Source organism: Macrotis lagotis, chromosome 2 (assembly GCF_037893015.1).
Source record: "Macrotis lagotis isolate mMagLag1 chromosome 2, bilby.v1.9.chrom.fasta, whole genome shotgun sequence".
NCBI lineage: Eukaryota > Metazoa > Chordata > Mammalia > Peramelemorphia > Peramelidae > Macrotis > Macrotis lagotis.
Window position 1 is genome coordinate 237503004 of NC_133659.1, and position 12522 is coordinate 237515525.

The following is a 12522-nucleotide window of genomic DNA, read 5'->3' on the forward strand; positions in this document are numbered from 1 at the left end:
TTTGAAAAAAAAAAGATTAAGCTTAATATTTCTTACAGGGTTAACAATGCTTCAAACTCCTGAGAAATATCTCAGAAGGGTTGAAAGGTGGAGTGCAAGGCAATGTTTCAGGGGATTAAGTATCCCACAGATTTTTTTTTTTTAAATCTCAAACACCACAAACACACAAAACTTGTCTGTGAATTAGAGGACAAGATATTGCTATTTTGGGGGGTGGGGGAGGAGAAAAGTGAAATACACAAATATTTGTTAATTATCTGCCCTTCAATGTGAAAGCAGGACATAAAAATCACTCAAAAGTAAATCTGAAATTATGACATCCAATTCTTTTAGGACCACCTATCCCCTCCAACTGTAAAACTAAAGAGATAAGACACCTCTTCCACCCTTTACCCACCCCACCCCTCACAAAAACCCCCCCAACAAAAACAAAAAACCCAAAACCCCAAACAAAAATACCCAAACATGATTAATTTTACAGTCCTTGTATTAAAATTTTGGAGGGAAAGGAACAAAAGAGAGAAGAGAAATAAGTTAAGGGGGGGAAAGCTTCTAAAAGGGGGAGGAAAGAGAAATCAAAGGGCCTCTCTTTTATTTGGCGACAGGCAAGTGCAAGAAAGTTCATTCGTAATTTGTTCAGTTGTCGGTCTTTTGCACATCTGCATTCTGGCCAAGAGAAGGAACTTTGAGGTTTTTCTGTAGCACATGAGCATCCGCTGGCTCTATCCTCTTATAATAGTTTTTCTTCGTCTCAATGATCTCAAAGCCAAATTTCCTGTAGAAGTCAATTGCTGACTCATTGCTGATCTGGACATGCAGATAGATGTTGTCAAAAGTGCCATCTTTTTCACAGATGTTTAAGACATGATTCAACATTTTAGTTCCTATTCCTAGCCTTCGGTAAGGTGCCAGACATCCTAGTGTCATGATGTAAAGTCTCTTCTGATTCTGTGAATGATCCACCCTACAGCATACTGCACCCACTGCAATATCATTGAAATAAGCAAGTTTTGCTAATTCGCCAACCTCCAGCACATCCTTGTGGAACTTGTCATTGTAGCTGACTGGAAAGATGACCTGGTTTAACCTCTTCAACTGCTTAATGTGTGGTGTCACGTCTCCCAGCTCGATCCGGCCTTTCATCTTCCCCGCCGGCCGTGGCCGTCTTTTCTGCCGACCCCGCCGCCGCCGCGCCCCGGACCGGGAGCGACCCTACTCCGCACGCCGGCCTCCGCCTCCGGGCGGGAGGCCGGGCACGATTCGCCGGGGACCGCCGCGGCCTTCGGGGGCGTCTCAGGCCGCTGCCCTGGGGCTGGGGCCGCCGCCGCTCCTCCACACGTGCCCGCGGGGCCGCCCGCCGCGCTCCAGCCCAGGGGGACATTCTTAATCAGACCCAGATGTGAGGAAATAACTAATCTCCTATCAATATCAGACTTGGGTGAGAGAATTTCCTTATTGGGACCAGAAAAATAGGTGAGTATTTGAGAGGGTAATTGCTGATCAGAGGAATAGATGTTGAACTGTAGCTGTTGTAGTCAGCCAGGAGTCTCATACATTTAGAAGTTTCAATCATTTACATGTTTGACATAGGAACAGAATGAGTCAGAATAGTGGACAAGTACAAGCTCTCTTATTGCTTATATGCCTAGGGTCATTAGGACCACTTAGTGATTCCATATTGGAGTTCCATCATTTATAACTATGACATCAAACAATATATTTCAAAAAAATCATAATAATCAGAAAACCTATGGAGCCAAGTCCAATATTTAGGAGAGAGCTCCATGCTCTTGGAATAAGTAATCTCATTTCACTTAATCTAGCTCACTAGATGCTCTCAATCACATTTCACCCTTTCAGTAGATATTTATTTGTTCATGTGAGACCATGTATCTATATACTACACTTTTCCCAAATGAATCTTAGTATTTAAAATTGTGAGAGAACTTAAGAATTATTTCATTCGACTCTTTCATTTTGTAAAGTAGGAAATGCACCAATGAAATTTAAGTAATATTCCCAAGATCACAAAGGTAAATTTCAGCAAAACTGAAATTCATGTCCAAGTTCTCTATCTTCAAATTCTAGACTTTTCTGTATTATAAAGCACAATATTTTCCTCTCCATTTGTTGAAATAAATTGGCTTCTTTTTAGATCAAGTTCCAAATGCTAGTTTTTCTTGTTGATCTTTTCATGATCCTCCCAGTTGATGGAGATTTCGTTCCTCTTCCAGGTTACTTTAAAAGTTTAGTATCTGATAGAGCTGGCTAATTCTGTTTTGAATTCTTGTTACTTCTCTACTTAAACTAATCCTGAGTATGTTTTATTTTTGTAAGCATTAGCTTACATGTAGTAGCAATTTAGTAATTTAAAAAATTAGATGGAGTAGAATTAAAATGAACAGAATTGAAACAAAATAAGTTTAACTCTAATCTAATTTGCATCTCATCTTGGATAGTTTTGAAGTCATTGGCAGTAGAATTTCCTTCACACAGAATAAAATCATGAATGGTTCCTGGACCTGAGCAAGTCAATGAAAGTTTTAAGTAATAAAGAAAAAATTTGGTTTGATTTTAAATGTGTTCTAAGTACACTTAATAATTTCAAAGTATACTGATTATATGTTGAAATTATTAATTTGTTAGGCAATTCTGATTTACTGCATTAGACTATATATACCTGGATAGAATCTCATTCTATTGAGTGTTTTTATTAAATAGTGTTTTTATTTGGAGGAATATCAGAGCTAAGAATTAGTAAAGTTTATGAATAGTCTTTGAGGTGGAAACAGTGAATAGAGTACTAGCCCTGGATCAGGAGGACCTAAGTTCAAATTTGATTTAGACACTTAATGATTACCTACCTGTGTGACCTTGGGCAAGTCATTTAACCCCATTTCTTTGCAAAAAACTGCACAAATAAAAACATATTCAAATGATAATAGTAAATGCCTTGTACAAGTGAATGAATCTATGAAATGCATTAATACATGTTTCTTTATGAGTGAGGAAATTTCTGATGCTTTGACTATATTAATAATTAGTTATATAACTTTGAGAAAGTCTCACCCAAATTTTCTCATTTAAAAAAGAGGTTAACATATCACATTTCAGATTCTTTTTATTTCTAAAATTCTAAAGCCGGATATTTCAATTGCTAAATTTTATAAGATTTGAGAGATTAAATGCAAGTGATATAGCAAGGGTAACTGATGACTACTACTACTTACCATTTAGTGTTTTTCTCATATTTTTTTCCACCTGAAAAGACTTTCCTCCATTTTGCCTACTCAAATCTTTGCCTTCATGCTTTTGCCTGTAATAGTTTCATGGATGAAATAATTCCACATTCAGAATCATAAGATGCTGCAAATCTCTTCAGCAGAAAAAAAAAATGAGTCAGAGACTGATTCTCTGTAATGAAACTGGAGCTTAATCAGAATTATTATCAATGAGACCAAATGAGTAATGTCATTGTTCATTTATTCTACATTAAAAACTGGAACAAATTTCTAGGGAAACAAACATAGAAGACTATAGGAAATTGAGAATTTACTTGGATAATGGGATATTGTGTAACTTATCCATGGAAAAAGCTAGGATTATAAGAGCTCAAAATGATTTTAAATTGAAACCAAGAATCAATGAGATAATAAATATTATATTTTCTTCTTTTTCTATCTAGAGAACTCTAAAGAAAAAAATTTTCTATCTAGAAAAATCTAAAAATAAAAAAACCTGAGAGCCTAATGTCTCTAGGTTCAGGACTACTTCTGAGAAAGAATTTATGATGTTGAAGTTATTGGATAGATCTTTCTTCTTCCAGGTCCATTTAAGTATATGGTTGAATTACCTTGGAAGAATGGGAAGAAAGAAAATGAATTTAGACTAGAATAAAATTAAGGAAGAGGAAGAAATTAGCATTTTAATTCATTTATTTGGACATACTTTTGCATTAAAAATTGAACTCATGAACAGCAAAGTTTACTATTATGTCTTAGAGTATCTACAAGTTGCTTTAGATAAAAGGATTAGTCTTTTAGAAAGTACCTACTGTCTATTTAGTCATGTTATTTCTCTACAATATGCTTGAAGATATTTTGAAAACTTATTTCAATATCTACCTAAAGAATAAAGGATAGTGCTTAACCTGGCATTTCAATGATATAGGGAATTCCAACTAAATCAGGTTGGCATCTTTTCTGCAAACTTTTAGGTTTACAAGCTGACTAAAGAATTGTATCTATATTTCTATATCTATATGTATCTTCCATCTCCTATGGGACTGGTTATCCTATCTCTTGCTTTGGAATGCATTCTTACCTCACCTACAAAATGACTAAGTGAAACAAATTTCCAACCCAAGACAATGTAGAAAATGGGCAAGAAAGTTCTGTTGCACCAGGGTGAGAGAGGAGTACAATCCAGGACAAATAGCTCCAGCACAGGTTAATTTGATCAACTCTAATTTTATCATCATGCTACTAATTCAAGCTTTTACTGATATAATCTCCCCCAGACTCCTCTCCATTTTGATTTGGAAGGCTGGAAAGCAAAGTTTCAAACTCCTTCCAGTGTCTTCCCTTATAGAGAGCAGAAAGTAAATTTTGGGGTTTCACTCCACTCTCCATCTGCTACTTTGTCTGGTTTCAACTCCATGGAAGTTAGCCCTTCCCAGGCTAACTTCATCACCTCCTGGTGTCAACCTCCTCACCCCAATGCCCAGTAACACTTAGCATAGTATCTGGCACAAAGTAGGCACTTAATGATGTATGATGATGATGCTTATCTTTCATTCATGAAGATGATCATGACATAAGGGAAGTCACAGCCTCACTTTCTCCTCTGGAGTCATCTAGGTCCAGTAGCCAGATATGAATCAGCATGACTAGAGATGACTCTGGATTCTAGGCAATCAGGATCCAGTGATTTGCCCAAGGTCACTCAGCTAGTGTCTTAGGTCAAATTTGAACTCAGGTCTTCCTGATTTCAGTGCTGGTGCTCTACCCACTGTGCCATTTCCATGCTCTAGATACTTAATAAACATTATTTGATTGTTTTAACATGAATGATTGAATTTTGAAAAACCATTTATTAACCACCTTAAGTTCTAATTATTGAACTAAATACTGTGGATACAAATATAAAAACTGAGAAAGTCACTGACCTTTGGGGGTTTAATTCTTACAGAGAAGATTGAACATATAAAGGAGTGGTAGGTAATGGAGTTTTGTGGGGGGGGGATGATAAGGATCATTTTTTTTTATGTTTTTGCAAAGGCAGATGGGGTTAAGTGGCTTGCCCAAGGCCATACAGCTAGGTAATTATTAAATGTCTGATACTGGATTTGAACCCAGGTAGTCCTGATTCCAGGGCCAGTGCTTTATCTATTGCACCACCTAGCCGCCCCAAATGATAAGGATCTTGAGATGATTCATGGGGGTCAATCAACACACCCTTTCCAGAAGCAATGGGAATATTTTTTTCACCACTGTGTCCAAAGAAAGAAAAGCAGAAGGGAGAAGAGAGGTTTGAGGAGAGGAGGACTCTGTTGGCAGGGCAAATGGCAAGGTACTCTGAGAAGGCCACTAGATGGTATACAAAACTTGGCCTACACTGGGGCTAGTTAAATATAGCAGGCTAGGGAACCATCAGTTATCAATCAGGAAAGTTTAGACTCAGAATGAAAATTCAAAAACTGAATAAATCAATTCCCTGGTGAATGTAGTTTTTGGAAGTTTAGCCCAGAAGGTGCTATTTATTCCATATAGGAGAAACTAGATGAGGGGAAGATGGTGAGATAGCAGGAGTGTATCCTTAATGGATTATAATAGCCAGGAGCTAGGGGCCAGGGACCAGGCTTTCATTTACTTTATTGTAATTCATTATTATTTTTATTATTGTTATTAGTATTAAAACACTGTGGACAGTGTGTTTGAAGAGAAAATCTTTTCTACCAACAGATTAGAGAAGCAGAAGTGAGTCTCTAGATAACTCCTCTGTTTATAGATCCTTGATTTTTGTTGACTGAGAGAAACTTTTGAGCCCTAGAATGTATGGCGACTGGGTCACCAATGACTATAGCAGCACTTAGAATTGGGTCTCATTCCCTAGTAATTAGAGTGGTTCATTGGAGGGTTCAAATAGAAACTGAATGATGCCTTGTTAGCTTGTATTGTATGCTATGGATTCTTTTGAGCATCTAAATTATACTAAGTGGATCTCTTCCTGTTTGCAATCCACTATGTCATCTAGTTGCTTTAATAAAATAATTAGCTAATATTTTTGGATCCATGGTGAATTTTAAAATTTTTCAACAGGGGCGGCTAGGTGGTACAGTGGATAGAGCACTGCCTCTGGAGTCAGGAGTACCTGAGTTCAAATCTGGTTGCAGACACTTAATAATGACCTAGCTGTGTGACCTTGGGCAAGCCACTTAACCCCAATCTGCCTTGCAAAAAAACAATTTTTTTTCCAACAGAAGTCAGTATATGGGAAGATGGGTTATTTTCTTAGCTTCTGATTTATTTAATCAAATTCCCCTTCACTTCCCATCTACTATCCACTTTCCCACCTCCTCTCACAGACCCCAAGTCAGGAGCATGATTTTTTAAAATTAGGTTGTGGCACACACAGCCTCTTATAAACTAAATTAATCACAGCACTGTCCTCAGGGTTATTTAATTTAAATAAATATTAAACTCCTTTCTACTAGGGGCAAGAAGCATCTAAACTAGGCATTCAGAGTATCTTTATGGGCTTGTCCTCAGAATACTCTTTTTTTCCCCAAGGCTCTGAGTTTGTCCAATCTGGTCACTAAAAATACCTACGCATATCTGATAGAGCATTTTCCTAAATTAGGTTTAAGAAAACAAGCAGGCCTTTGTCCATTTGATAGTTAATAGTTTACTGCCTGCCAGAACCCTTAGGGAGCCAATTTCTACCATGATAAGATTGGACAAATGTAAGTAGTTCTATTATCTGTGATATCTAAAGGGATATAATTTAAGTAGGTTCAAGATTCTTTTTAAAATAATAGTCACAGTTCTGCAAAAATTCTTACTATATGGTTTAAATAGAGAATTAATAGGTTTTCTTCCCCTTAAGGATGGTTACTTGGTCTGAGATCTAGCATGACTGAAAAATGAACAATAACAAAACTTATTAAAATAATCTGTGTAATTTAAAGATAAATTAAGAGTCAAGGAAGGGATGTTCCTTCTCAAACTCAGATAGTTTTTCTTTTTTTTTCCCAAGTTTTTGCAAGGCAAATGGGGTTAAGTGGCTTGCCCAAGGCCACACAGCTAGGTAATTCTTAAGTGTCTGAGACTGGATCTGAACCCAGGTACTCCTGACTCCAGGGCTGGTGCTTTATCCATTGCACCACCTAGCAGCCCCTCAGATTGTTTTTCATTCACATAATAATCATCAACAACTATCTGTTCAAAAGGAAAATTTTTCAGAGGTTAAAAAGAAAATAAGAGGCAAACACTTTAAGTTGTTTATTCAAATGAAATTTATTGAAGGATATGAAACAGCTGACCAGATCTTAGGATAATAGTGAAGCTGCCTTTGATGTCTCTTTTAGTCTTTGATGAGCATTGATGTCTTATAAATTACTCAATTGCTGAAGCCATACTGCTATGATCTATTGCAAAAATTCTCTTTGTAGTAGTAGTACATCTTCAGTTTGGTGCATTTTGGAAGGAAATTGCTCTTATATAGGGGAAATCTATGTATTTTTATTACTCATCAACAAATACTGTCCTTCACTCTGGTCCAGAAGATTTGGGACACACTCTGACTGATCTCATGAACACTTCATGAACTTAGCCTTGACATAGTTCACAGTGTACTTATAGATTGGTGACTGTTATATGAATAGGAAATCAATTCTAGGCAACCTCAAGCTGCCCAATTTACATCCTAGACTTATCTTGAGAATGATTATGAAATAATCTTATTATTATCTTAGGTTGGAATATGACACAAAGTCTAGATGGTAAGAGTTTTCACAAACTGCTAAGTGATTAGTCAATTCATATTAGTGAACAAAGAAAGTGATTAATTCAGCATGCAAGCAGAAAAAATTATAGTACTTGACAATTAAAACAAAATTTTAATTTAATATGGAAGAAAATCTTAAAACAAAAACAAATCCAGAGGATTCTAGATGTCCTGGAGAGCAGCACTAGACAGCAAGTGGCATAGATACCAACTGATATCATGCTCACAGTGTTCAAGGCTAGGGATTCTAAGATACCGAATATTCAACCTGGAGAAATCAGAAAAGATCCTGAAGATTGCTTATGGTGAACCTCCAAAACTTAGAGGAACCTAATCCTAGAAGATGAAAGTCAGCAAAATCACCACATTCCACTCAAGAGTCAGTTAAGACAGACTCTGAAACTTGCAGAAAACCCCAATTCAGAAGCTAAAATTGGAGAGATGAGTAAATAAAAGAAAGCACCACTCTGTATCAAAATGTATTGTAAATCTAGCTCCATAACACCTGCAAACAAAGCCTCAAATAAAAAAAAAAGTATTTCCTTTAAGGATTACAAAATACCTCAAGTAATTTAGCAAAAGTTAGAAAAAAGAAATTGTTCTTGGGGCAATAATTTTTTTATTTATTTAAAAATTTTAAGAAATGTATTTATTTTGAATTTTACAATTTTCCCCCATCTCACTTCCCTCCCCCCATCCCCACAGAAGGCAGTCTGTTAGTTTTTACACTGTTTCCATGGTATACATTGATCTAAGTTGAATGTGATGAGGGATCATATCCTTAAGGAAAAAAAAAAATAAAGTATAAGAGATAAAAAAATTACATAAGATAACATTTTTTTTAAAGGTAATAGTCTTTGGTCTTGTTCAAACTCCCCAATTCTTTCTCTGGATACAGATGGTATTCTCTATCACAGATATTCCAAAACTGTGCCTAATTGTTGCACTGATAGAATGAGCAAGTCCATTAAGGTTGATCATCAGCTTGGGGAAATAATTTAAAGGAGAACAACAGCTTAGGGGAAAAATGGCAAATGTCCCAAGAAACAGAATACCTGAAAAATTAAAATAAACTAAGCCAAAATCAGTGGCTTCTTCCGATGGCATGAATAGAACAAAAATCAAATGATGGAAAAGAGCAAAAAAATGTAAAATTAACTGGAATGAAGAAACTATAAAAAATCATTAAAATCCTAAAAATCATTTAAAAAGTTTAGATAATATATTTCTTTGGTTATAAATTATTTTATTTTATTCTTTCCAATTACATGTGAAGTTAATTTTCAAAGTTAATTTTTTAAGTAGGATTTTGAGTTCCACATTTTTCTTCCTCCTTCCTTTCCCTCCCACCTTCTCATGACAGCAAGCAACTGAGATAGGTTATACATATACGATCATTTTTTAACATATTCCCATATTAAGCATGCTGTGAAAGAAGAATCAGAACAAAGGGTGAAAAAACCCAAGAAAAAATTATAAAACAAATTTTAAAAAGTGAAAATAGCAGGCTTTAATCTGCATTCAAACTCCAAAGGTTTTTCTCTGGATATGGATGACATTTTCCATCAAAATAGATACTATATTTCAAGGAATAAATGAAAATCGACCAGATCAAATAGAACTAGTAAATATAGTATAATATCTGCTGATTTCTACAAAATAGTAAATAAGATCCTGGAATACAATTATCCAAAGGGGGCAAGTTACATGCTTACCACAAAGAGAAATTTACATTACAAAGTTGAATATGATTCTATAGTGGAAAAAAGCCTTTTAATGGAGTCAAGCCTTTTCAAGCATTTCTGATAAAAAAGATTAGTGGTAAGATGAGAGTTAAGAGAAACCTAGAAAGTTCATTTCAGTGATTGAAAGGAGTTATGATGTAGGTTTGAGAAAATAAGTAGCTATTCAGAATTTTAAAGTCTTCTAAAGGGAGAAAAATGAGGGGAAAAGAGATTTGTCTATACTGAGGGTTTTAAAATAAGGAAGAGAAGAGAAAGTAAAAAGAGGGTTACACAAGGGAGAAATTTTTATCCCATTACATGGATGAAGATGATAAGGACACCACATAGGCACATGACAGTCTCATAGAGGGAGAAAAGAAAAAGCAAGGTCCACACAAGATAACAAATGAATCTTTTGGGTTTAAAAGAAAGGGAAAGTCATGATGATGGATGTTAGCATGAATCCTTCCATGTTGACTCAGATAAATTCATTCTATTCATTCAATCAATTCTTTTTCTAATTCAATATTTTGTTTATAATAGCATGAAAAACTGAATGCTTTGCCAATGTCTGATAACTATTCCTTTTTCATCACTTATCATGTAAACAATGTCATAGAAAAGGAAATGATGTGAGTTTAGTAAAGTTTATGAATCTATGCAAATCTCATTCATTTTTAGGTATTTAATAACTATTTCTTTAATACAACATTGAACAGAAAAGCAAACCAAGTTCAGTCATTTCTCCAAGGTAACCTAGTTAACAAATTATGAATAGAGAACTAAAATTCTAATATAATAACTTAAATATTAATTTTTAAATTCTAAATTAGGAAAGATTAACTCAAAATGTTCCAAAAAGACTCAAAGAGAGAAAATTAATTTGGAACTCAGGGTAGGGAGGGAGATACTCATTTACTACAGGCCAACATATCTGTGATATGACACCTATAATAACTGACAGAAAGATGTGAGGTGCTTTTAAGAATTTTCAGACCAAATTCTATTTTTGAAAATTAGCTAAAACCAGCTCTGACCATAGCATTTTCTTCAAAGCTGCTGTGACATCTTTATTTCTGAGACTGTAGATTAGAGGGTTCAGAACAGGTGTGAGGATAGTGTAGAAGACAGACACCATCACATCCTTTTCAGCAGTATGATAAGAAGGAGGAAGCATGTAGTTATAGACAGCAGCTCCATAGAAGAGAATAACAACAGTTATGTGGGAGGAACATGTGAGAAATGCTTTCCTACGACCAGTAGCTGAATTCATCCTAAATACTGTGAGGAGAATAAGGGAGTAAGAGCTTGAAATAACTATTACAGGTATGAGGAGCATAAGGACACAGCACAGGTACATGAGAGTCTCATAAAGGGAGGTATCTGAGCAGGAGAGTTTCAACAAGGCAGGGACCTCACAGAAGAAATGCTGGATCTCTCGGGATTTACAAATTGGGAAGTTCATGGTGATAGGGGTTATCAAGAAACCATCAATGGAGCCCAAGAACCAACAGACAACTGCTAGAAGGATGCAAACTCTTTGGTTCATGAGGACGGGGTAGCGGAGAGGGTGACAAATGGCCACATACCTGTCATAGGACATGGCTGCCAAAAGGAAGACTTCAGCCCCCATAAGTGTTAAATAGAGGAACATTTGGATCCCACAGCTTGGGGCAGAGATATTATGAATTCCAGTCACCTGATCCAACAGCATCTTGGGAACAGTGACAGAGATATACATCATGTCCATGAGGGAAAGCTGGCAGATGAAGAAGTACATGGGAGTATGGAGATGGGAATCACTTTGAATCAAAAAGATCAAAGTGACATTCCCAGTCAGAGCCACTATGAAAATAATAAATATCAGTGAGTAGAAGAGAGTACTATATTTGCTTTGGCTAAAGAGCCCCAAAAGGGTGAAATCAGTTTCCAAAGTTTTATTCTTCATCCATATTGTTTTTTTCATGTCATTTTACCTAGGAAAGATCAAAAACAATCAAAACAGCAAATGATTTTATATTGTGTCCCTTATATACAAATGCTAGAACTTTTGATCATCTATTAATGAAGGAAACAGATCCACTATTTATTGCTTTAACAGGAGTGATGATTTTGACTAACGGGAGAGATTCTCATCAATCTGTGTTAAAAATTGACCTAACTTGAACCTATAGAAACACTATTTGAATTGAGAATTCATCATTTTGGGCCATTTTCAAGCTCTGAGATTCTGTCAGATTATTCTCACATAAAATTGTGTTTATTATGAGTACAGTAGACCTGAAATAAACATCAGAGAAAACATTATTGAAACAACCATTTTCCTCTTATTTTTATCACATAGGCACTTCAATTTCAACATGATCAAAATGGAACTTCTTATGCTTCCCTTTTCAAAGCTTCCCTATTAGTGACAAGGACTTGCTATAATCTCAATCACTCAGTCTCATAATTTTGATATTTCCCCTTTGGTGTTCACTCTCACTCCCATATATATATATATATATATATATATATATGTATATATTTATATATATATATATGTATATATATCACAATGCCAAATCTTGTAGTCTCTTCTAACAACATTTCTCATTTCTTACATAGGAACCATACTATCCACTAACATGAGCACCATCCTAGTTGAAGCCATTATCATTTCCTTTTCCAGATATATACCTGAACTACTGCAATAGCCTCAAATTGATCCTCCTGTGATAAACCTTTTTGCTACTTTAATTTATCCTCCATTCAATTGTCAGTGATTTTTTCCTTAAAGCTTAGGTCTGAC

The 12522-nt window shown here is 35.5% G+C and overlaps 1 protein-coding gene and 1 pseudogene across 1 annotated transcript; both read right to left on the reverse strand.

Annotated features, from left to right (window-relative positions):
* Positions 1-532: 532 nt before the first annotated feature.
* Positions 533-1158, reverse strand: LOC141511497 (N-alpha-acetyltransferase 50 pseudogene; annotated as a pseudogene).
* Positions 1159-10734: 9576 nt separating this feature from the next.
* On the reverse strand, positions 10735-11697 carry LOC141511498 (olfactory receptor 2T29-like). The gene has a single exon (XM_074220652.1). The coding sequence runs from the start codon at positions 11695-11697 to the stop codon at positions 10735-10737; it is 963 nt and encodes a 320-aa protein (XP_074076753.1).
* Positions 11698-12522: the final 825 nt, after the last annotated feature.

Coding starts and splice junctions, on each gene's coding strand:
- LOC141511498 (XM_074220652.1), bottom strand. CDS start 11,697: ATGAAAAAAACAATATGGATGAAGAATAAAACTTTGGAAACTGATTTC.